Source organism: Melospiza melodia, assembly GCF_035770615.1.
Source record: "Melospiza melodia melodia isolate bMelMel2 chromosome 7 unlocalized genomic scaffold, bMelMel2.pri SUPER_7_unloc_1, whole genome shotgun sequence".
Taxonomy (NCBI): domain Eukaryota; kingdom Metazoa; phylum Chordata; class Aves; order Passeriformes; family Passerellidae; genus Melospiza; species Melospiza melodia.
The window spans coordinates 2,109,211-2,135,077 of record NW_026948497.1 but is presented as its reverse complement, the minus strand read 5'-3'; the positions used below and the strand labels follow the sequence as shown (position 1 = coordinate 2,135,077).

At 54.0% G+C, this 25,867-nt stretch overlaps 1 protein-coding gene and 1 pseudogene across 1 annotated transcript; one reads left to right on the top strand and one right to left on the bottom strand.

Moving 5' to 3' along the window:
* LOC134432680 (zinc finger protein 850-like) overlaps window positions 1-25,867 on the top strand; it is a 589,027-nt pseudogene that overhangs the window by 149,261 nt on the left and 413,899 nt on the right.
* On the bottom strand, window positions 14,462-16,582 carry LOC134432786 (zinc finger protein 239-like). Its single transcript, XM_063181696.1, has one exon. The coding sequence runs from the start codon at window positions 16,565-16,567 to the stop codon at window positions 15,659-15,661; it is 909 nt and encodes a 302-aa protein (XP_063037766.1). The 5' UTR covers window positions 16,568-16,582; the 3' UTR covers window positions 14,462-15,658.

Here is a 25,867-nt window from a genome sequence, read left to right as displayed (position 1 = left end):
AGTGAAAGAGTTAGCTGAAGGGATTGCTCTATTTCCGTTCAGAGAGGTTCCCATGGGAGGGATGCGCTGCCCTGCCCCGCGGGAGCCAACAGCGCCCCTGCCGGCCGTGCCCGGAACTGCACCCAAGTGGAAAGCGCCACCACCCAAAGGCCGGGACTGGGTCCGGGCTCTGTTTGCTGTCAGTGCCGCAGCTGTTGGTGTTCGTTTGCTTTATTATACACACTAGTAAAGAACTGTTGTTCCTATTCCCATATCTTTGCCTGATAGTCCCTTGATTTCACTAGTCTAGAAATTAAGAGGGAGGGGGTTTGCATTCTCCATTCCAAGAGAGGCTTTTTCTGCCTTCCTGAGCAGACACCTCTCTTGTAAAGCAAGACAAGCACCCGCAGGCAATGAGGGGTGCTGCAGGAGGGGCACAAGAAGGCCCTGCAGCACTTGGGCACAAAGGCACAGCAGGTGAGTGCAAGAAGGGAGCAGCAAAAGGCCAAGCTGAAGGCAAAGGCCAGGACACAGTTCCTACAGCCCCTGAGGGATCAACCCCAGAGCCCAAGGGGGCCCAAGCAACCAGGGCACGGGCTCGGCCACAAGCACCTGGCAGAGGCATTGCCCTCCTCGGCAGGGGAGAGCCCACCTGTGGTAGATAGGGAGAAGGCGCTGCGGAAGATCACGCGATGTCACGGAAAACCAGGACCCTTTGTTCCTCTAAGATAAGAGATTACCCTAGGAATGTAGCCCCACTAACAGTAGGAATGTTGCCCCACTAACAGTAATGCCAGTAACTTTCCACTCCTTACCCAGTACTTTTCCATTCCTTACTAACCATAGATAAGAAGGACAATCCCCCTTTTGACGTAGAGACCCCTTAGACTATAAGACCCCATGAGAAGAAGTAATAAACGCCTTTTGACCATCCACCATATTAGTGTCTGCGTGTGTCATTGGCCCGAATGGCCCTGGAGAGTGGGCCATCGTGCTGATCCTCAGAACCAGGTCGCCTGCCTTGCTCCAGAAGGCAACATTTTGGTGCCGGCACCCGGGAAGCGACTTGCGCCCGGGGAACGGGAATTCTCCTGGAAAGAGGACGATGGCTGTGGCAGCAGGTCTGACCACAGCGGGAGGGACGCCTCCGGACCAGCGTGGACCATGGAAGCCATTGCGAAGTTCGTAACAGAGATGCATGCACAATGGGGTATAGAATGTAAACTTAGGGATTGAACTCTCGCATTGCCGAGATTGATTAAGCTTGGGGCTATAGAAAGCCCTGTGGATATCCTACATTTGGGGGTGTGGGATAATTGTACAAAAGCTCTGGCGGATGACACTATGTCCTCGGGCTCAGGGAAAGCCCTAAAGTCGTGGGGCAGAGTTATCCAGGCTCTGCAAAAAGCTCGACAAGAGCAAGAAACTTGGAAAGCCGCGCGAAACTGTTTATTAGCCACGCCGCAGCTCAGGGTGGGCACAGCAACACAGACCACGGAGGGTTTTGGCCCAGGTGAGTGCGCAGAGGCATGATCGCCAGAACCCCCTCAGCGAGCAGACTCACCATCGGAGGGGGGAAAAACATGCGGGCGTTCTGGCAGGGGCTCGCAGAGGAGGCGCGTAACGCGGCCGGATTGTCGGACCCCGTAGGGTCCGTAGGTAAAAACGCCCCCCCACCACATGTGTTTGAAAATGGCGCCGAGTCGCGTGGTCAGGGCCGAAAGGAGGAGGCGGGGGGGGGAAATGCAGTCAGCCTGCTTAACAACTCATGTGCGGGCGAGCGGGGAGAAGGGGCAGCCCCCACGGAGGAGCGTAAGACCAATCAGAGCGCTCTATTCAAATTAGGTCCTTATAGGGCAAGGACCTCCCCCAGCAGGTTAGGCGGGGGGACCCCAGGGAGAGGGAACGGCCCGACCCCCGCAGGAAGGGGCAGGGTCGGAGCCCGAGAAAAAGGCAGAGCAGCCCGGAAACATCTGGACAGTCGACTTCTGGCTTGGACTCGGATTCGAGCTCTGAGCTCGAGAGGGAATCGGAGGATTCCGATTCAGATTCAAGCTTTAATAGAGAGAGAGCAGCGGCATGTAAGGTCACTAGTCACAGTGCTCCCACGTGGTTGAAGGGGATATCAGGGAAAGGCCGAACCCCACTTACAGACTGGCGGAAAATAAAAATGGCTTACACGGAATGGGCCCCGTCTGCGACACTGGTGTTCCTGGTGCGTGTGGGGGGGGCAGGTGGAAACCAAAGAACCAATTCCCCCGTAAACCCAAAAGATGTGCAGGCAATTGTTAAAGCGATTGCGGACAAGGGAATTAATTCTGCCATGGTTTCCACACTCATTGATAGCCTTTTTGGAGGGGACGACATGCTTCCCTTTGATATTAAGCAGACGTGTAGGATGATTTTTGATGGGGCAGGGATGATTGTTTTTAAACAAGAGTGGGAAGACAATTGCACGAAGCAGCTAGCCTTAGTAACAGGAGCTGACCATCCACTGCACGGCTCCAGCATACAGAGGCTAATGGGAACAGACCCCACTATGACCACCCCCAGGCGCAGGCTGAGGGCTTGCGGGCCCATGAGATCATGACAACAACCCATGCTGCCCAAGAAGCCATCCATGATGCTTCCAAAGTAGTAGCCAAACCCTCCACATGGTCTTCCATAAAACAGAGTGAGAGTGAGAGCTTCATTCAGTTTGTGGACAGGCTTCAGGCCGCATTAGATTCCTCTGCGTTGCCCTCAGAGGCTAAGGGTCCGCTGCTGGCAGAGTGCCTACGCCAGCAATGCAACTCAGCCACCAAGGACATTTTAAGATCACTGCCACAGGGGTCTAATATAGCAGCCATGATAGACACGTTGCAAAGGAGGAACATCTAGCTCCCATCCAAGCAGCAGTTCACACTGCAATAACCAGTGTGATGGCGTGCCTTAAGTGTGGCCAGGCAGGCCACTTGGCAGTAAACTGCCCTCAGCCAAGACACCTATCAGCAGCTGCTCAACCACGCCAAGGGGGACTTAGGGGACCGTGCTGGGTGTGTGGAAGGAAGGGGCATTTAGCTAAGGAATGCAGATCCAGACCGCAGGGAAACGGGAGAGGGAGGGGGCAGCTGGGCCATATCCAGCCTCCTCCCACCTGGAATATGCAGCAGCCCAGCTACAGCAACCCCTAGTGGGGCAGGGGACCCTCATACCCCATGCCCCCACAGGGAACAGTCAATTTCGCATCCCCACCTACAGTGCAATGGCAGAGTTATGCAGCACCACCAGTAACACCTTTGCACCCCCCACCGCCACAAGTCGCGCCGGTGTCACAAGACCAGCAGGGGACACCCCAGAGCGGGACCCCTGGGTGGCCTTGGCCATAAAAATAGGGAAAGAACCCCTGATGGTGTGGGGGACAAGCTGCCTTTACGGCACTTAGGATCCCCAGGTCATAGGCTTTCAGTTTTGGGCGGACACGGGATCAGACTGCACGATTTTTCCCCAAGCATATTGGCCCGGACATTGGCAATTCAAAGAAGTCCCTCCAGTGAACGGAGTGGGAGGGTGGTCCCGGGAATGGAAAAGCACCCAGCTGGTGGCTATAACACTTCACACGATAAAGGGACCAGAAGAGACAGTAGCGATCTACCCCTACATTTTGCAAAATTCTCCACCCCCGTTAGGAAGGGGCGTTCTTTCCATGCTAGGATTCAGGATTACAAATTTATCCTGAGCGCCACTGCTGTACACCCTCCGCCCTCCGCTGCCAATCAAATTGACTTGGAAATCATCAGACCTCATATGGGTCGAGCAGTGGCCCCTGACAGAGCCTCGAGCGGCAACCTTGCTGGACCTGATTGACCGCGAACTGCAAAAGGGTCACATAGAACCCTCCATCAGCCTATGGAACACCCCTGTATTCGTGATCCCCAAAAGGTCGGGAGAAGGCTATCGCCTCATCCACGACCTGAGAGAAGTGAACAAGACGATCCGACCCATGGGTCCAGTCCAGACACTGCTACCCACAAACTCAGCCATCCCCGCAGGGCAGCCATGCGCAGTACTGGACATGAAGGACTGTTTCTTTTCAATACCCCTGCACCCTGAGGACAGAGAATGATTCGCCTTTTCCATGGTGGTTCGAAATGGTGAGCGGCCAGCCTCCGCTTCCAATAGCGAGTATTGCCTTGTGGACAGCCCTGTCATATGCCAAATCACCGTTGACAAAGCACTGACGCCAGTCCGACACTTCTACCCCACCGCAAACATCATCCAGTACATGGACGACATCCTAGTCACAGCACCATCAGCAAGCCAAGTAGATCACCTGGTGTCCACAATCATAGAAACCCTTCAGGCCAATGGCTTCGAGATCGCAAGCGCAAAGATCAAGAGAGGACCCTGCGTGACCTTCCTGGGAGTAGGGATCACAAGCTCCTACGTTGACACCCCCCCAAGGTGAAGGTCAGTCGAGACATCAAGACGCTCCACGATGTGCAACGCCTGGTGGGATTGTTGCAGTGGCTTCGCAACATCGTCCTGATTCCTCCTGAGGTCAGGGACCCTCTATATGACCTCCTGAAAGGAAAGCACCCCTGGGAACCCAAGGAGCTGACGCCGCAAGCCACGAGCTCCCTCGACTTCATCGAAAGCCAGATGTCCACAGGCACGCTTGCCAGGTGGAACGCAGCCGTGCCCCTGGACCTATACGTCCACTTTACACCGAAAGGGGGGAGTGGGAGCACTGGCCCAAGGACCTTCCAAAAAGTCCCGACCAATCCAATGGGTGGTCCTCAGAAGACCTGCTCGTGCATTTTCCCCGGGAATCGGATGCATCACTAACCTCATCATGAAAGGCAGGAAACTCGCCTTGAACACCTAGGAACCGAGCCGATAATCATCCACCTTCCTTTCCGCAAGCAAGTGACCACAGAGTCAACCACAATATCAGAGTACCTAGCCCTTGCTCTCACCGGCTTCGGAGAAGAAATCTCCTATTCCGCCAGACCACCCTGGACTCAGCTGCTGACTGCAGTCGACATGGACATGCCGCCAAAGGTCAAGGACCGACCGCAGCCAGGACCAACGGTCTTCACAGATGCTTCGTCCACGACTTCAACTGCAACAGCAGTGTGGCAGGCAGGAGAGCAATGGCATTGCGCCAAAGCGTGTGACCCCACACTGTCAGTGCAACAACTGGAGGCAGCAGCAGTGGTCTTGGCATGCGGACTCTTCCAAGATGAACACCTCAACATTGTAACAGACTCTATATTCGTGGCAAGGCTCTGCCTAGCCATGGCAGGACCAGGTGTGTCAACATCAGCAGCAGCCCTAATGCTGGAAGAAGCACTCTCCTCATGACAGGGCACCATGTCAGTCATTCACATCAACAGCCATGACCCAGTCAAAGGCTACTTCCAGATTGGCAACGACAAAGTGGACGCCGCAGAAAAAGGTGTGTGGACGTTGCAGGAAGCTTGTCAACTGCATGAGTCACTCCACATCGGAGCCAAAGCACTGGCAAAGAGATGCAAAATCTCAACAGCGGACGCAAAACATGTGGTAGCCACTTGCCCTCATTGCCAGAAGTCACCCCTATCGACCTGTGGGGTCAACCCAAGAGGTCTCAAGCCTTCAGTCGGACTTCACCTTGTGTCAACTCCTGAAGCCCCGAGCATGGCTTGCAGTGACAGTGGACACTTATAGCGGAACGATCATAGCCACACAGCACCACAAAACTAACTCCAAGGCCACAATTCAGCACTGGCTGACAGCCATGGCTTGGCTTGGTATCCCCAAGCAGATCAAAACTGACACCGGTCCCAATTTCACCTCCAAACCAGTGCAAGAATTCGCCTCAAAATGGGGCATCACATTAGTGCAAGGTATCCCGTATAACAGTACCAGGCCTGCCATAGTTGAGAGAGCAAATCAGACCCTGAAAACCAAGCTAGAAGTGTTGGCGAAAGCAGAGGGCTTTGCCAATTCCATTCCCCCAGGAGATCAGGCACGTATACTGGCAACCGCCTTGCTAGCAATTAATCAATTCCCTATGGGAGATGAAACAAACAGTCCCGTTCAAAAGCACTGGGCCGACTGAACGCTAGAGGAGGGCCCACAGGTTGTAATTAGAAATGAGTTAGGCGAATGGGAACGGGGCTGGAGGCTGATGCTCACGGGGCGAGGGTACGCAGCTGTCAAAAAGGACGGCAAAATCAGGTGGTGTCCACTTAAGTCAATCAAACCGGACATTCACAACGAGCAGAATGAGACTGATGAGAATTGTGAGTTTCTGTTTACTGGACATGCTTGTGGGATGTCCTCGTGACACGTACATCCCAGTTCCAGAGGAAAGTGACAGACCACCAAGCCGCCAGGCAGCGCCTGAGAGACCTGCACGAGTGAGACCCAAGCATCAATGGTGTTTCTGTGTGATTTTGCTGTTGGGGCTTGTTGCCAGAGGGCAAGCCAGCCCAGACCACTACCCCCATCGGCCATTCAGGTGGGTCATGCAACACCTTAGTAGCGACAAGGTGCTCAAAGAAATCACCACACTGAACACCCCATCCTTCATGCTCCACATTACCGACCTGTTTCCAGGACAACCAAAGGTAGACCCCAATTCCCCACATGCCACACACATGTACCTATCCTACTGGTGCCCAGCTTCAAACCCAGGAAAAAGCTAAGCAACCACCCAGGGTGGGGACATTGTAGGCACCGAGGCTGCGAAACCATTGTTACAGATGCCAGACTGTCAGGGCCTGGGTGGGATCCACAAGAGCCCGAAAAATTCTTACAGTTCACCTGGGCACCCACCGGCTGAAAACACCTGTCTTTCTCCAGGGAAGTTTTTATCGAAACTGCCATAAAATCCCAAAATTTCGGAAATGCACTGGCTACAACATGACGGTTTTGCAGCCAGATCACCCTAGTTGAGCCATAGGCAAAATGTGGACAGTAGTCCTTCAAGGGTTGAAAGAGAGGGTGAATGTGTGAATTATCAGGCTCCAACCGTCGGCACCCCGAGCAGTCAGACCCAACAAAGTGATTAAAAGCGCACCGAAAGGGAGAAACGCGACCCACCCCAAAGCCTTGCCCACAAAGGTCAGCAATATCCCGACCGGCCATGCGGAAGCCATTCAGATAGGCCGCTCAGCCGGGTCGGACTCAGACCCAATCCTTCGTATGTTAGAAGCTACCTACCTATCCCTGAATGAATCCAACCCTAACCTAACTGACTCCTGCTGGCTTTGTTACAATGTTGAACCCCCCTTTTACGAAGGAGTCGCTTTAAACACTTCCTTAGGTTACTCCACAGCCGGTGCCCCTCACCAGTGCAGATGGGATATCCCCTGCAAAAGAAACACCCTGAGTCAAGTCACAGGCTGAGGCAGATGCTTTGGCAATGCCACCCTAGCTAGGCGGAAAGGCAACGTCTGCACCAAATTTATCAAGCCCGACAGGAAAAACAATAAGTGGGTAGTCCCATCCGCATCTGGGATGTGGGTTTGCCAGCGATCTGGAGTGAGTCCCTGTGTGGTCCTTGCCAAATTCAATGACTCTAACGACTTTTGTGTCCAAGTTCTAATTGTTCTTTGGGTCCTGTACCACTCAGATGAAAAAGTGTACCACCTTTTTGACGAACCTAGCCGGCTCCACAAAAGAGAAGTAATAACAGGTATAACTATCGCAATGCTGCTCGGCCTAGGAGCAGCCAGAACGGCCACGGGTGTCTCAGCCCGAGCAACCCAACACCAAGGACTGTGCCAGCTGCAAATGACCATCAATGAGGACCTGCAAAGGATCGAGAAATCCATTTCCTTTCTAGAGAAGTCAGTCTCCTCACTCTCAGAAGTGGTCTTGCAGAACAGGTGAGGACTGGACCTCCTGTTCATGCAGCAAGGGGGCCTGTGTGCCGCCTTGAAAGAGGAGTGCTGCTTCTACGCAGACAACACAGGAGTTGTAAGAGACTCCATGGCAGAACTCCGAAACAGACTAGCTCAGAGACAGAAAGACAGAGAAGCCCAACAGGGCTGGTTCGAGTCCTGGTTCAATCGATCACCATGGCTAACCACACTAATTTCTACCCTAATAGGTCCATTGGCAATGCTACTTTTAGCTGTTACCTTCGGACCATGCCTGCTGAACAAGCTGGTCTCATTCGTTCAGACCCGCCTAGAACGGGCCAACATCCTTTTCATAGGCCAGCAACAAATGCTGTGAATTCAACCAGGGAACACTGCCAGTCACAAGATTTTCTAAACTTGCCTGGCAAAAACTTACTCAGGTTTACCAAACCCCTTTCCTTGTCAAACTACATCCTTATACCTCATTTCAGTGCCTATGTATATGACTACCTCATTCATTTGTGAAAAAGGGGGGGGGGGAGATGTGGTAGATAGGGACAGGCGATCGGAAGATCACGCGATGTGACGGAAAGTCGCAGGACTCCTTTTCCCCTAATCCCTTAAGATAAGCGATTGCTCTAGGAATGTAACTAGGAATGTAGCCCCCCTAACGATAGTAGTGCTAGTAACTTTCCACTCCTGGTAACTTTCCACTCCTTACGAACCATAGATAGTAATGCAGACCCCCTCTGATGTAGAGAGACCCCTACGACTATAAAACCCCACGAGATGAGATAATAAAGGCCTTTGACTGTCCACCACATTGGTAGCTGTGTGCTTCTCTGGCCCGAGTGACCCTGGAGAGTCGGGTCGCCGTGCTGTTCCTCAAAACCAGGTCACCTTGCCTTATATCAGAAGGCAACATGCAGCTGCTCTCCATTCGTCTCTTCCAAGACGTGATTGCCTTTGTAGAGAAAAGCCCCTGAAGAAGCCTGGGAGTCAGAGCCTGCTCCCACTCTTCTTCCACTGCCACGACGAGAACCAGTGTGTGGCACAGGTGAGGCCTCCTGGGTGTCCCCATGGAAGGGGGCTCAGCTGTCTCCCCACCCCCTGGCACCTGACGGGCTCCAGCCTCCTCCCAGCCCTGGCACAGAGATGTGGGTCCTGTGGCCCGGGCTGCGGTGCCATCTCTGGCTCTCTGCTGCTCTGCAGGCCTCTTGGGAAACGCTGCTTTCTGCGGTGAGGTTCCTGAAGAGGAAGGATCTCAAGCAGCCGCTGCAGACGGATCAAATGTAGAGATTTGCCAAGTGCTTGGTAAGGACAGCCTGGAATGCCCAGCCCAATCCCTGGAGCAGCCGCCTGCCCACGGCGCCCAGTCTGTGGGGCTGGCAGCTGTGGCCCCTGCCCAGTGCCGCACGCAGGGGCACCAGCCTGCGCCCCACACGCCGCTCCCTTCCCTGGGCTGTGTGGGCTCTTCTCCAGGCTCCTTTGGCGCCAAGGCCGGTGCCGATGGAGCCCTGAGCCAGCCGGGCTCTGCTGCCGGGCGGCACCGCGGCTCGCCGGGCCCTGTGCCCCGTGCCGAGCCCGGCGCCTGCAGCTGCTGGCCAGGTCTCGGGGCTCTGTGGGCAGGTGGAGCAGCGCCGGCCGTGGGGAGTGCCCGGCCAAGGGGCAGGGCCCGCATCAACCCTTTCCCACCATGCCCTGCCGCTCTCTGCAGCTGGCAGAGGACAGGAGCCGAGCGGCCGAGCACCTGCGCCGGGCCCTGCCATACCTGCAGAGCGCACAGGAGCCCCTGCGAGAGGCGGCTGTCAGGTTCATGGGTGAGCGCCAAGCCTGGCTCCCTCCCCAGCCCGCCCCATTGCCACAGCTCAGCCCTGGCCTCGCCTGCTGTGCTGGCAGCAGGATCAGGGCACAGGCATGTGCAGCCCCCACTGGCTTGGGCATTGCTGCTGCTGCCCTCTGGCAGCCATGCCCTGGGGCGGCAGCATGCGCCAGGGGCCCAGGCTGAGCCCTGCCGGGCCAGCAGGGCGTGTGACCTCAGGACTGGCAGCGCCCATGGGCGGCAGCTGTGGCTCTGAAGGCAGGACACGCTCTGTGTTCCCCAGGGATGGCCGGGCGCTACCTAACAGGGCAGCAGCCGCAGTTCCGCATCATCTGCAGCGGTGAGTGAGGCCCGCGGGCTCTCGGCGGGGGCTGACGCTGGCAGCTGCGTTCCCTGGCAAGCCCACCGACGGCTCCGCTCCCTGCGCGCCCCAAGGGCAGCGAGGCCACAGCACAGACACCTTGCAGGGGCCTGGGGGGCATTCCTGGCCAGCAGTTGCCAGCTTGTCCTTCTTGGCTCCTGCTTCCTCCAGGCCGTGCCAGGAGCTGCGTGGCACGGACCAGGCTGGAGGCTCTGCCCAGCTCCCCACAGATCCAGCCTCTGACTGTGCCTCTGTTTCTCTCTCTGCAGCCCTTCAGGACATGACGGATGACAGCAGCCCTGCCATCTCATGCCTGGCGCTTCAAGCTCTGCACATCCTTTTAGCTGTACAGAGCGTTCCCTCCTCCCGGCTCCAGAGGATGCGAGACCAACTCCGCCATCTCTGGAAGTCGCGGCCTTTCCTGTGTGCCCGTGGCTGAGTGTCCTGCCGCGGCGCTGTGCAGAACTGATCCGGGAGGCTGCGTCTGCTGAGGCCACCTGAGCCTGCGGGGAACACCTCTCCTGTGCCAGCACTTCCTTTCCCTTCACCCACTCGAGGAAAATTAAATTGCTGTGTTGGATACCCGGGTGTCCAGGAGCTTTCTCTTGGTGCACAGTGTCTTCAGGCCAATGGAGAAGAGGGGAAAGGTTGCTTGGTCTGCGCAATTTGCCCAAGCGTGCGGTGTGGAAGGGAAAGTGACCAAACGCCCCTTGGCCTTTGGTGGTTCCTGCAGGAATGTTTTTGATGCTGCATCGAGTGTTCTGGAGCTGGGGGAACAAGTGTGTTCCGTGTCCATGGAAGAGCAGAAATTGGCAGGATGTGTCTGCTTCCAGAGCTTGTCTTGGCTCTTCCTTCACAGTACTGGCAGCATCTTCAGAGACACAGCACACGCTCTCTCATGCCAGGGTCATCCCAATCTTCTTAACTTGCCCAGGCTCCTGCCAGGTTCACCAGGGAAACTGGCTGCTCGTGCCAGTCCATCCCCTTGCCCAGAAGGCACCCGCTTGTGTTTGGACATGAGCTGCTGGCCACAGGTAGAGGGGCAGCACCCGCAGCATTGGCCATCAGACGCTGGGCTGATGTTTTCATCCAGAGAGCAAGAAAAACAGCCAGAAGCACACAAGGCAACATGACAGTATCTCTGTAAGAATGGCATTGCCCTGTGAAAGTCAACAATGGATGGTGATTTTGTGCTGCAGATAATCACTTCCGAGCAAAAATCATTCCAGGAAGGGACAACAGCCTCTGCCTTCTGATGGATAGCAAGGGTCTTGGTTTGGAAAGACAGGAGTCTGCTAAGGAAGGCAGGAGCCTCCCCTGAAATGGAGAATGTAAACCCTCCCCACCCCTCCTGATTGCTATAAATTTTAAATTAAGAGGCTCTCAGGCAAAAATATGGGAGCAAGAAATAACAGTTCTTTACTAGGGAAAAGAAAAAAAAAAGAATAAAAGAAACAATGCAGTATACTAGAACAACACCGACAGAGTCAGAACCCAACCTGACACCCTGTGGGGTGTTGGTAGCAGTCCAATTGGAAATGTGGCTGCAGTGCTCCTGGAGGGTCAGGTGTGGTTCTGTTGGAGCAAGGGTGTCCTGTAGAGAAGCATGTGTTTTTCCTCTGAAGATCCCATGGAAGAAGAGACAGCTGCTGTTCCTCTGGGGAATCCCATGGAGAAAGCCCTGCTAGTGTCTCAAAAACTTCTGGATTATACCTGGGTAGCAATGCTTGGCTCCTCCCTCTGGGCGGAGCATCTCACAATGGGATTTAGAGTTCTTATCAGTCATGCAGTGACATTCAATCGTCTGTTATCAGCAGATGTCCCCTCCAGAGGGAGGTGTGAATGTGGTCTCTCAAAGAGAGATAAGGCAAACTGCCCACTTGCCCACTTGACAAAAGATAATCTGCCATACAGATGGTAATTGTAAACATCTTGCATTGCAATCTTCAACACTCGGATATTTTTTAAAGAAAGGAACGAGGTATTCACACCAGAAAGCAGCCACAGGACAGATAAATCTTTCAGGAAAAGAATTTATTGCTCTATTATCAGAAGAAACTAAGTTTTTCCCACCTTGCTCAGCCCTGAAGACTCCATTAGCATTCAAAGGAAGAAGTTGACACTGAGCAGACAGAATCCTTTGTTTTAATAGAATTTAGGCATCATGCATGAGTTGTATGAATATGCAATAGGCTATTGCTTTTAAAGGTTAATCTCTTTACATGTGTGTCCTTGTTTGGACTTATTTTCCCCGGAAAAAGGTACCCAGAGCTTCGGTAACACTTTGCTCTTATTGCCTTGTATTGTCCTACATCTCAGTTATTCAAATTTTTATTACTCTAATTATATTACTATTTTTATAACAATTTTATTATTATTAAACTTCTAAAATTCTAAAACCAAGTGATTCGCGTTTTTCACAAGTACAACCTCCAGTGCAGGCGAGCAACTGGACTACAGCCAACAGAAACAATAAAGACTTGAAATTGATCCTTGCGAGAGTCTGTCCGAATTTTCCCTCATCTGCCTCACGATCTGCATTTGCGGACCACTGAATAGAAGACCCCCCTCTCTGAAAACCTCTGGCTTTGTAGGAGAAAGTTACACATGCCAAAGGCGCCGAGACCTGAGAGCGTTGCTAAGCCATTGTTCTCACAGGTGCTGTTTGCTGTGTGCTACACTGAGCCCAATGAGAAGAAGAAGGGGGCACCGTGCCCTTTGTGCAACAACAGCCTTGGAAGCTGTCCCACCTCTTGGCCTGGCTGGACTTCTCCTGAGTTTCAGGTGGTCCCCCCACAGAAGACCCTCACCTGTTTTACAACCACCGGGACAGACAGACTGAGATGTAAGGAGCCTCTCCATCAAGGACTGAGACATGGAACCCCCATGTGAAAAGGCCCCTCTGCTCCTTCCAAGGACCGGGACTGAAACCCCCAGCCTGGGGCAGGTGTGTGGGGGAGGCAAGCTGACCAAAGCGAGATGTTTGCCCGCAGGTTGTGACCGCTGGACCAAGAAGACAATGGCTCTCGTTTACTGAGAGCATGGACTACCTGTTACATCTATTCCTTATTGTATCTGTTTCCCCATCCTCGCAATTCTCAATAGAGTTATCATAATAAAAACCTCTGAGTTAGCGAGAGACTTCGAGATCTCCCCGACGTAACAGGCGGATCCTCGACTGGACTGGACCAAAGGACTTTGTCTCTACGTTTGGCAGCCCTATTCCCTCTCTTCCTCTGTCTTTTTCTCTCCCTTAATCCCTCTATCGCATTTTGCTGTGGTCATTCAATAAAGGTGCATTTGTTTTGATTATCATTGCAAACCCCCTTGTACCATGTCAGTTCTTTTTGCACCCTGAGATCAAATCCATGAACCATCACGAAACTTGTCCATAAGGACAGATAGTGACACCCCCCATAGACCCCTCCCCAAATTCCCCCCCAAAGCCCCCCCAGCACCCCCAGACCCTGCTAAAACATCCTCAAGTTCCCCCCAACCCCTCCCCAAATCCCCCCCAAGCATCCTCAAGACCCCTCCCCAAATTCCCCTCATGACCCCTCCAGGACCCCTCATCTATCCCTGCGCCTCCTCAGCAGCTCCCGGAGCCCCCCGTCCTCTCCCAGCGCCTCCCCCGCTCTCTCCAGCGCCTCCCGCAGGACCCGCCCAAGCCCGGGGCGGCTCCCGGGGGTCCCTGAGGGGGTCCCTGAGGAGGTCCCGTGGGGGGAAGAATAGGGGGCGCCCGCTCCATGCCCGGCCCGTGGTCAGGGGGCGCTGCTTTGGGCTCGGCTCCAATTGGTTGGAGACGCGCGGGGAGGTCGGGAGTTGCTGATGGGAGACGCCCGGTGAGTGGTTGGTTTGATAGAGGACGCAGTGATTGACAGGAGACGGGCGAGGGAGGCGGGTTTTGCCGAGGGGAGGCGCGCCGTGATTGGTTGGTTCAGCTCGAGAGAGGCGGGAGTAGCTGAGGGGAGACCTGCAGTGATTGGCTGATTGGGCGCGCGAGAGGTGGGCAGTGGGGAGGCATGCGGTGATTGGTTGAATCCGCGCACGGGAAGGCCGGTGTTCCTGAGGGAACACCTGCGGTGATTGGTTGGTTTGGGGTGGGGTGCGCCATGATTCGTTAGTTTGAGAGATGAAGCGTGGTGATTGGATGGTTTGGGGTGGGGCGTGCTGCTATTGGCTGGGAAAAGTCTGGGATTTTTAAAGGACTTTCCCGGTTTTTTGGGGAAAAACACTCAGATTTTTAAGGAAAAATTCCCGGATTTTTGCAGGAGAAACATTCCCGGGTTTTTTAACCCCACATGACCCCAAAAAACCTAAATAACCGCAAAACACTCAAAATAAACACCAAAGAACACCCAAAAAACTCCAAATACCTGAAAATAACCCAAATAAACCCAAACAAATCCAAATAACCCAAAAAAAAAACAAACAAAAACCCCAAAATTAAACTCAAAGACCCCCAAATGATTTCAAGTACGCCGAAAAAAATCCCACATACACCAACATAACTCCCAAGAACCCCAAATAATTCCAAATAAGCCCAAATAAACACAAACAAACCAAAATACTTCGAAATAAACACAAAGAATTCCAAATAACCCCAAATAAACAGAAATAAACCAAGTAAAACCCAAGAAAACCCCAAAGAGTCCATAACTAACCCCAAACAAACCCTAAATGAACCCAAATAAACCTCAAGAAACCCCTGTTCCTCCGGTCCCCACCCCAAAAAAGATCCCAACCAATCACATCGCGAGGCACTGATGACGATCCAGTTGCTGGGCGCAAACTCAGAGCACTGGTCCCACCCAGCGATTTGCAGCCAATCAGCGCCCGGCCCGACTCTGACTCATGACTTGCCGGGCACAGACCAAGGCCTCTCGCTGCAGTAATTACGCAGAGTCCGTGCAGGGTAATTTCCAGCGAATCAGAGCATGTCTCGCTGATGACTCTTCAGTTGCCAGGAGCGGAATTTGGGGAGCGGGGGGAAGGTGACCCTGGGGATGGGCTGGGGACCCCAAATTAATCCAAAATGGGGTCAGGACCCCAAAACAGAGCAGGAGGGGCCTGGAGCACCCAAAACCAAACACGGGGAAGGGACTGGGGGAACGATTGGAAATAAGAGAGCGGGAAAAAGAGAGTCGGGACCCCAAAATAGAGCTGGGAGGGGAATGGGACCCCCAAATTTACCTCGGAGGGGGATGGGAGGCCCAAACCCGAAGACAGGGCAAAGGCAGAGCCGTGGAGTTTTTACAGGATATCCCAAAGGTGGAATTGGGGTTGGGGTCGGGGAGGAGTTCTTAGCAATACAAGAAGGGTGAGATCAAATTCCTGCCTCTTAGCAACAGCAGCAATCCACACAGAACCTGTCCCCAAAACCTAAATTCCCTCTAAAACAACTGAGAAATTATGCAACGTCAGATATATTCGATCAATTTCCTTAATTTAATCCAGTTTTGGGTGTTTTTAAAGGATGAAGGTGAAGCAGAGGAAAATTAAGGCCAAACCAAAAGGAGAAGCAGCCAGGTGTGTCCTCAACATGGATCACAGGGAATGTGAGTGACCAGGGCTGTGCCCAAAGTGCCTCCTCCAGTGGGGGATGGAGCAGGAGCAGCGCACGAAGCTCTGCCCACACTCGGGGCACTCGCAGGGCTTCCCTTAGTGGTGCCTCCGCTGGTGTCGGGTCAAGTTAGAGCTCCAGGAGAAGCTCTTCCCACACTGGGGACACTCGTAGGGCCTCTCCCCAGTGTGGATGCGCCGGTGGGTGATGAGGGTGGAGTTGCGCTTGAATCCCTTCCCACAGTCGGGACAGCGGAAGGGCCTCTCCTCTGAGTGAATCCGATAGTGCAGGAGGAGACAGGAGCTAGTTGCAAACCTCTTCCTGCATTTATCACACTTGTAGGGCCTCTCCCCAGTGTGGGTGCGCCGGTGGGTGATGAGGGAGGAGCTGTGCTTGAATCCCTTCCCGCAGTCGGGGCATTGGAAGGGCCTCTCCTCTCTGTGAATCCGATAGTGCTGGAGGAGATGGGAGCTGGTCTTGAACCTCTTCCCACACTTGGAACACTCATAGGGCCTCTCCCCAGTGTGGGTCCTCCGGTGGCTGATCAGGCTGGAGCTCTCTCTGAAGCACATCCCACACTCAGAACACTTGTACGGCCTCTCCCCAGTGTGGATCCTCTGGTGCGTGATCAGATTGCCGCTCACACTGAAGCTCTTCCCACACTCCCCACACTCATAGGGCCGTTCCCCAGTGTGGATCCTCTGGTGCCTGATCAGGTCGCCTTTCCACCTGAAGCTCTTCCCACACTCCACGCACGTGTGGGGCTTCTCCCCATCATGGAGCTGCTCATGGAGCACCAGCTCCGAGCTCTGGCTCCGTCTCCGGCCACCTTCCTGGCCCAGGCTGGCTCTTTCCCCCTCAGATCCCCGCCGGCTGCGTTTGCAGCCCCTCCTCGTGCGGCATCTCTGGGGCTTTTCCTCCCCGCTGGCTTCCTGCGCCGTGGAGCCGCTCAAAACGGCCTCTTCCACCAGGTTCTGACGCAGGCATTTGTCCTCCCTGCTCTCCATGCTCAGCTCCTGCTCTGGGGGAGGAAGGACAAGGACAGGATGGGATTTGCCTCCACGCCACAGGCAAGGCCAAGGAGATCCCCCCAGGGCTGAGCTGCCGCTGGAGCCATGCTGGGCTGGGAGATGGAGCAGCACAGTGGGGAAAGGGGCACTCATCACCAGCTCAGGGCTGTGCACAAATCACAAACAGGACTGGACTGCTGGGAATGCCTCCTGAGCTGTGTGATTTTCCAACATCTGTCTCATTACTTGGTTATGACAATGGCAAAATGTCAGCAGCTCATATCACAAGTAGTAGAAAAAGAACTTCACGTTAAAATTTACTTTAAAAAGTTTTTGACCAATCATGCAAAGCAAAAGCATATTGACATTAGTTCTATCCAAGCACTATAAGCACATTGACAGTTAAAACAATGCTTGCTTATTTCAAATACAATACCTGCCTGTAAGCCTTAAAACACAATGCACAGAGCTCCATTATTAATCTTGGAACTTCCCAATATCTTGCTAGATACACTTTTCAGCAGGTTAGGGAGTTATTCTAGATAAGCATTAATGCACACAGACCATTGTTCTATTTCTCCTTAATTTCAACTTCTTATATAATTATTCTGCTGACCAATCTATTGGCTGCTGCAAAGCTCCAATCAGTTCTAATGTCTCTGAGGCTTGTCTTTTGCAGCTTTCCCAAAACCCTCTGATTTTAAGAATCCAGCGACACTAATTTCCTCCTCACCTTCCTCAGTGTCCCTGGCATCATCCTTGCAGCCTCCAAGAAGTTGGCAAAGGGAAATCCTGGTTTGGGGATTAAAAGGGATGAGAATGTTGAGTTCCCTCTGCCCGAGTCCATCTCTACAAGCCACTGGCCATCTCGGCTCCAGAAACACCTCCCAAACACCCAGACTCAGCCCTGAAAAGGCCTCCCAAAAGTTCCCCGTCCCTGGTCCCTCCCCTCTGCTTTTCAGAGGTTCCCCCTTGTCCCAGCTGCTCGGGGGTCACGCTTGGATTCGGGGCCCCCCTTGTGCCTTGTGTCTGCCCTGCCCAGGCTGCTGGCAGTCCCAGCAATCCCAAAAGCTCCCCCTGCTTCACTCTCCCAATTTCAGGATGCCGTGGTTGTTTAGGCTCCCGAGCTCCCTTCTCCCCTCATTCTCTGCTCTGGCCTGCAGCAGCTACAAGGAGTCCCCCCTGCCCCTCTCCAGGCTCTTGAGGCTCCCGCCAATGGTGCCGCTCCCCCCTCTCTGGGCTCCCCACTTTGGGCTCCTGGGGGACACAGGGCTCTGCTCCTCCAGGCTGCCTCTGCCGGCAGCCGCCACCGCCACCCCCCGATGTCCCCCCAAGGGGCCTTTTCCACTCAGCCTTGGACTTCTTCATTCTCAAACACCCCCCCAAAAACTCCAACTCAGGGACCCCCCGGGATATTCGAGTCGAGCTCCCCCTCCCCGCTCATGGGTGCGATGGGGGGACGATGATCCCACAGGTGGGGGCTGCGAATTCAGGCAGGGATGGACAGCGTGGCTCCCTCAGCTCAGCCTCCATCTGCCTTTGTCCCTCCTCTTCCTCCCGCTCCTCCCCTTCCTTCCCCCCTCCTCCTCTGTCTTATCTCCACCTCCTTCGCCTCAACCATCCTTGCTCTTTCATACCTTCTCCTCTTCCACCTCCCTAACCCCACCTCCTCCTTCCATTGCTGCTCTCTCTACACCTCCACCGCTTCTCTTCCATCCCTTCTCCCCCTGCTCCTCCCCTCTAACCCCACCTCCTCCTCCCCCTTCATCCCTGCCCTTCCCTCCCTCCTTCTCCTCCCCCAGCAGCAGCCACACCCTCGGTGCCCCGTTCCGGCAGCCCTCGCAGCCCGCGGCAGGAGCGGGGATGGAGCCGGGACAGGTCGGGATGGGCAGCGCGGGGCTCTCGGCTGCTCCAGCCGCTGCGGGCGGGGGGAACCCGGCCCGGGCCAAAGGAGAGGCAAACTGGGGAACATCACAAAGCTAAGGAGGCAGTAGATAATGGAGATAAAAGAGTTATGTTAATAATAACTCCAAAAGAGGAAAAGCTGCAAATTCCAAAGTTTAGGGAAGCCGAGACAAAAGAATTAAACAAGACAGGAAGTGAAAAAGATAAATCAGGGAAATGGAAACTTCTTGATGGAAGACAATTTCATAATAAAATGTGCTTACTAGGAAAATATTAGAAGACTTGCATCAGAAAACCCACTGGGGTACTCAAGATTTGTGTGATCATTTTTTAAGGGAGCATGGGTGCACTGGGATTTTTGGAGTAGCAAAGCCAGTACCTGAGAGATGTTTAATTTGCAAAAGGAGAAATAAAAAGGTGAAGAGAAAAACAACATTTGGAGGTCATGAGTTAGCTGGTTGACCATTTCAAAGTATCCATGCAGAAGTTTAGATTTGTGAGGCTCTTGGTTTATTTGCAAAAAAAACCCGCTTACTCTAGAAAAAAGACAATATGCCACATGTTAGACAGGAGATTTTAAGAGGATAAAAATCTTTGAAGTATCAGAAAGCCCCGAGAAAAAAACAAGAAAAGAAAAAGGGGAAATGAAAGGGAGAGGAGCAGGAGGAAAAATCAGAAAGAGAGTGGCATCCTCTGCAGGTCTTGCCCCCTCCGTTCGCGGCCCAGGCGCCGGTCCCGGGTCCCGGCTCGCTGCCCGCCTCAGCTCCGCCTGCCCCGGTTTCCATCCCAGGTGCCGCCTCACTGCCCAGGGCAGCTCCACCTGCCCCAGCGCTGTCGCTCAATTTGTGTGCCCTGCTCCCACTGCCTGGCCCGCGGCCGCTCTGCTGGCCATGCTGGGGAAGATGGGGGTTGCTCTGTCCTGCCGCCTGCTCCGAGGTCACTGCGCCCACCGCACCCAGGGGGGGTCCCAGCCATCCCATCCCCGGCTGCCCTGCCCGTGCCACCTGCGCTGCGCACCGCCGCTGCTGCCGGGCTCTCCCACCTGCCTCTGCTCTGCCGGCAGCTGCCGGATCAGCCGCCATCAGCCATGCGGGGGCTACCCACGCTCCACCTCGGGCTCCACGGGAAGATTCCCCTCTGCCAATTCCGTCAGCAGACCCTGCCCACACTCCCACCGAGCCTCGGCGGGATATCCTCCCCTGACACCGTCCTGCTCTGAGTTACGGCCCCTTGGTAACCACAGCTCCGGCTGTTCAGGGAAACTCTCTCTCTCTACAGGAAGCAACATATCGAAACACTAGGAGCTCAGCTAACAGGCAGCGCTCTCCAAATTCTTTCCCAAAACACGGGAGAAAGGCTAGAGAAGGTAAAAAAGTGAAAGAGTTAGATGAAGGGATTGCTCTATTTCCGTTCAGAGAGGTTCCCATGGGAGGGATGCGCTACTCCGCCCCGCGGGAGCCATCAGCGCCCCTGCCGTCCGTGCCCGGAACTGCACCCAAGGGCAAAGCGCTGCAGCCCAAAGGCCGGGACTGGGTCCGGGCTCTGTTTGCTGTCAGTGCCGCAGCTGTTGGTGTTTGTTTGCTTTATTATACACACTAGTAAACAACTGGTATTCCTATTCCCATATCTTTGCCTGAGAGCCCCTTGAATTCACCATTCTAAAAATTAAGAGGGAGGGGGTTTGCATTCTCCATTCCAAGAGAGGCTTTTTCTGCCTTCCTGAGCAGACACCTCTCTTGTAAAGCAAGACAAGCACCCACAGGCACTGAGGGGGGCTGCAGGAGGGGCACAAGAAGGCCCTGCAGCACTTGGGCACAAAGGCACAGCAGGTGAATGCAAGAAGGGAGCAGCAAAATGCCAAGCTGAAGGCAAAGGCCAGGGCACAATTCCTACAGCCCCCGAGGGATCAACCCCAGGGCCCAAGGGGGCCCCAGCACCCAGGGCACAGCTCGGCCACAAGCTCCTGGCAGAGGCATTGCCCTCCTCGGCAGGGGAGAGCCCACCCAAACAGCCCCTGGCAAGGAACCAGGGCTCCAGCTGCAGGGCACAAGGACACTGCAAGCACAGACAGCAGCACCCTCAGGACCAGCAAGTCCACCCCTTGATGGACATGGATTGGCAGGGCTGTCACAGCTCCCATCACACCAGGGACCCTCTACACTGCAGCCCTTGAGAACATTCAGGGTGGGTCTGCATTGAGAGGAGGCATTTCCTGATGGACACAGGGGCCTCTCAATCCACTCTGAATCTTAGACCGAAGGGTGGAAAGAGTAAAGGAATATTTGATTTTTAAGGGAATGAGTGGGAAAGATGAGCAGGTATGACTTGTTCAACTACTATTAGAAGTTGTGGGGCATAGGTTTGAATCAAATCAATTTCTTTTTCTTCCTCCTGTGATTGTAATTACCTAGGAAGGAATTTGAGAGCAAGATTTTAATACTGTAAAAGGGGTTGCAGAGGCCAGTTCTGTTCTACATTTGTGTGACAAGATTGAAAAGGTCCATGCTGAAGTGAACCCAGAAGTGCGGGCAGAGCCAGGGAAAGAGGGAAAATTAGATATGGAGTCACTACAAATTACTTTAAAACAACTAGGACAAGCAATACCCTGTTCCAAGAGAGGGAAGGCAGGGCTCACAGCCTGGTATTGAGTCCCTGTTAAAGGCAGGGCTTTTGGAGCCAGGGATGTCTCCCTACAACACTCCTATCCAGCCAGTCAAATAACTGGATGGATGGACAGGAGGAGGAAACACAGAATTTTCAAGTGTTAAAATGAAGATTAACTGAGGCAGTTTTCCTGGGCCTTCCAAAAAGGAAAAAGAATCTGAATTATAGGTGGATTTTAAACAGGGTCTAGTCAAAGGAATTCTTGTGCTAAAATGTTTAACCCAGTGGCCAGAGAGTGGCCTCGCCTGAAAAGTGATGATAACAGGAGGATCTCCTATAGTTCAAGTCTGGCATCAAGGTAAAGGTTTGACAACCTAAACAGCCTCTAAATGGATGAGCAGGGCTTGGTTATTACAGTATGAAACTTGTTCAATGGCACAGGAGGATTTAGAACTGAGGACAGGGAAAGGGTTAAACCCAGCCTCCTGTCTGAACAGCCTGGAGAGGGGCTGGCAAGGAACCCACGACTGCACTCAAGGGACAGAGCTCCAGACCCAGGCTGGAACAGATTGATGATGGGACATTCCCTGGCCTGAGGGAGAAAATGTGTTTGTGGATGGCTCTGCAAGGGCAGCAGAAGGGAAAAGAGCTACAAGACAGGCTGCTATTAAGGAAGGGGAATCAGACACAGTGCAGGTCACTGCCCCATGCTCAGCTCAACCCAAGGAGCTGTGGGGGCCTGTGAGAGCCTGGCACTGAAATGCCCTGAGCAGGAAGGCTTCAACATCTTCTGCTGACACCATGACACCTAACAGGGGGGCAAAAGCAATTCTCACTGCTTCAGCAACCACTGGAGCAGATATCAAGGCACATTCTCCCACAGGAAGCTGGGCTGGCACAGAGACTGCCCTGGCACTTTGCTGCTGCCAACACCCAGCCAGGACATCGGCTCCTGCCTAAGGAGTGCAAAGCAGCACCACTGGTGGCCAAGGGGCCCATGCCAAGTGTCCCTGAGGCCAGAAACAGCCGCCAGCACAGCTCAACACGGGGGCACCCCTCAGCCTGGCCTCAAGGGCTCTGAAGCCCCGGAGATTTGCACTTCCCGCCCGCAGCAGGAGGATGGGAGGCCGTCCCTGAGCCTGCCCTCAAGGCAACGCAGCAGCAGCCAGGGCTCCACAGCGGGCCAAGCCCCTGCGCCTGCCCACAGATCCTCGCCTGGAATCCTCTGCAATCCTGGCCACCCTCCTCTGCCATCTCCAGCCCCTGGGGCCAAGCCTTGCTGCCACTGCTGCAGCTTCAGCGCTGGCTGGGCCTGCACTGCCACAGCTGCTGGGGAACACCACGGCACAATTCCACTCTGGGGCTCACTGACAGCGACACTCTGGGCTGCCTGCCATTGCACTGCTGCAAAATGTACTGATTTCGGTTCTTTCAAATCTTATTTCTCTGCTCAGAAAGGTTTCTCTACTCAAAGGTTTGCCTTTGGGAAAGGAATTTTAAAGGTTTTATTAACGGGATGTTACACCACTCAATGGAGATGAGTTTAACATCTGAACACACTGGGAACAGCCCAAAAGACACCCACAGAGATAACGACCAGCAACAAAACATCAACATTGCCCAGCAGCAAACAGCAACCAACAGCTACCCCAGACACTGCCCCCAACAGAGCTAGAGACACCTGGGCTGGAAAAGGCTGAGAAGGAAATCCAGGAGTGTGGAGACTGAATTCACATCAGAGGGGAAGAAATCCGGATCCAACAGGAAACCAAATACTAAAAACTTACACAACTTGGAAGCAATGAACATTAAAGCAGTGGATTTAGATTGGTTCCGACCACATAAAGTTGAGGGAAAATCGAGTAAAACTCACATGGCATGGAATGATTTTCTCTGCACAGCCAGGCTATTTGTGAAAGAAATTATTTCTGTTGCACATCCAGGTCAGAACCAAGGAATGCCTTGACTGTCTAACACTAAAGAGATTCTTGGAGAGTTTTTGTTTTCCCTGCAGTTTCAGTGATAAGATAACAAAATTATAATAACTTTTTATAATAATTCCCACTTTATATTGTCAGGTGGGTTTTGGACAGAAGTGTGAGAATCAATTTTTTTGTCTGGGTTTTTCCAAGTTCTCCTTTATGGTGCATTTGTAGAAGTGAAGAGCTTTAATCGTAATACTTGGAACTCGTAAATAGTTAATACTTTTATTTAAAACACAGCAGATTCTTGGGGGACCACATGTGACTCACCAGATGGCTGCCCTGGAAGAGAAGCTTCATTCCAGGCAGCCTCCAGAGGAGCTTTAGAAATGCAAATGAACACTGCTGGGCAAAGGGTGGACAATGCACCTGGGTCTCTTGCCTGGGGCAGGAATTGGGCTGATTCCCTCTGCCCCTCACCCCAAGCTCTGCCTGCTGGCACTGATGGAATTTGCACAGGTCGAGGCAGAGCCCAGGGGGAGGATATATGACCCTGCAACAGAAACGGGTGAAGCTGCAAAAGGAAACAGCACATGGAGAATGTTGGGAAAACTTCACTATAAATAAGGGGGGAGGATTCATCCCTCTGCCCACTCCAACATGTGCTGTCACTGTCTAAGTTATATAGGTTATATTAGACCACTGGGGATTTTTTTGCTACCATAAATTCAGGGAAATCAGTTGTGATTACAACTATTGGCTGATTTAATTAGAGCAAAGCAGTCAATTGATGTAGCCCTGGCTAGAGAGAGCAGCCAAAAATGGGGAAAAGATGAACGGCCAGCAGAACAAATCCTACAACACCATGGACCAGGCCCTGGGAACCCGAACCAATTCATATCAGGAGCCACAGAACCCATTTGTCATTTCAATAGCATCATTAGATTACAAGCTGCCCTCGCAATAATAACCAACCAGACAGCTCAGGCTCCTGACCTTCCTGCTGAACAATCCACTGAAATGAGGAACACAACACTTAACCATGGGATGGGATCAGATCATCTGTTAGCAGAAAAAAGAGGAGTTTGTGGAAAATTAAATGACTCAAACTGCTGTTGGCAAAGAGGACAAAGGAAAAGTGGTGAAACAGATAACAAAGGAAGTAAGAAAGCACCTCATGCTCCAGCCCAAACGTGGAAAGGATGGGAATGAGACACGGTTTTGTGGCTCTCTGGCAGACCATGGGTTAAACGAATGCTGTTTCTCCTCTGATGTGCTACAGCAACTCTCATCTTTTTACCATGCTCCACACCTTGAGAGTGCAGCTCATTCAGGAGCTGAGCGAGGGGCCAGGGGCTCGTCGATAAGGAAGCAACAGGCAAAACCATCGGCTTCAATAAATGTTCCTAATTAACATGGACTGCTTCTCACAAAAAGTCCCGCTAAATTCCGGAACTTCCAGGAGAACAAAGGCTTTACAGAGCCGTGAATATCGGCTGTTATACAAAAGTGGGGGTGCACATTAACGAGGACATGCAGTTGGCGGATCGGGAGCTATGAACCTTCTAAGTACCTCAGCCAGTGGGCAAAGGGAGAGGGAGACACAGCCGGGAAAATGAGGATAAAAAGGAGGCTGCGAACTACAACTATGGCAGAGACCGCACGGCAAATGCCCCACGGCCTCTCCCTCTGCTCAGCAATAAAGTCACTTTTACAGGACTCCTCTGTCTCCTCTGCGCACAGAAACTTCCGGCCACGGCAATTTCCCCGCACAGCCCCGGGCACGGGGCAGCCCCCTCTGTCCCAGCCACAGCAACCGGGCCGAGCCAGCGCTGCTCCGGCAGCGGCTCCTGCCGAGGCAGCGGCCGCAAGGAGACCGCGGGCAGCCGCTCCCGCAGCGCCCTCACGCCAGCGGCAACACGCGCCGGACACGGCACAACGAACCCGCCCGAGCCCCCTGCCGCCCCCGAGGCCCGCAGCCAGCCCCGAGCCCCCGCACAACCCAGCGCGGCTCCCACCTGCGCTGCGGCCTCCTCCGAGCTCCGCCGCCGCCTCACCGCGCTCCGGCCACTGCCGCCGCTCACGGGACCGCACACACGCTCCGACAATGCCGCCGCTGCCCAGCCAGGGCCGCCCTCAGCCCGCCACCGGGGCCCTGCTCCCCCCCGCTCCCACCAATGAGCGCGCCACAACCATGACTGACGGCATCATCGCCCAATCCCAGCCAGGGGCGGGCTCTGCACGCGGCACAGCCCCGCCCCGCCCTCTCAGGGTCCCCCGGGCTGCGTGAGGGCAGAGCCGGAGCTTAGGAGCAGCCCTGGAACGGGCCCGAGGGGATTGAGCTGAAAACACAAACAAACTTCTCCGCACCTCCCGCCACGGCTTTCCCGGCACTGTCGCTTCGGTGTCTCTGGCTCAGCGGGAAGCCCTGGATCCTCACTTCTCCTACCCCTAATTAGGAACATCCGTGCATCGCTTTGATTTCCCCCAAAAAGGGAAAACCGCCCCAAAGCCCTGTGGATGAGTGGGGGAGGGGAGAGATTTCTGACAGAAAACTCCAAAAACTCAGAGCAGGATAATGAGAAGTAAGTGAAGACCCTTAAATGCAGCTTTCCCCCACGCCTCCCTCCTTCCAGCTGCACCTCCTACCCCGGCAGTGCCGCAGGCAGGAATGGGGCCGGGCTCAGTTCATGCCCCAGGGTTTCTCCCTCTGCTCAGGGACAGGAGTCGTTCCCCTGCTGCACCCTGGGCTCTCTCCCACCGGAGACTTCTCCAGAACTTCTCCAAGCCGAGTCCATCCCACGGGGCACAGCTCCCTCCAAGTGCTGCAGCGTGGGTCACTGTGCCCCGGGGTCAGTCCTGCCAG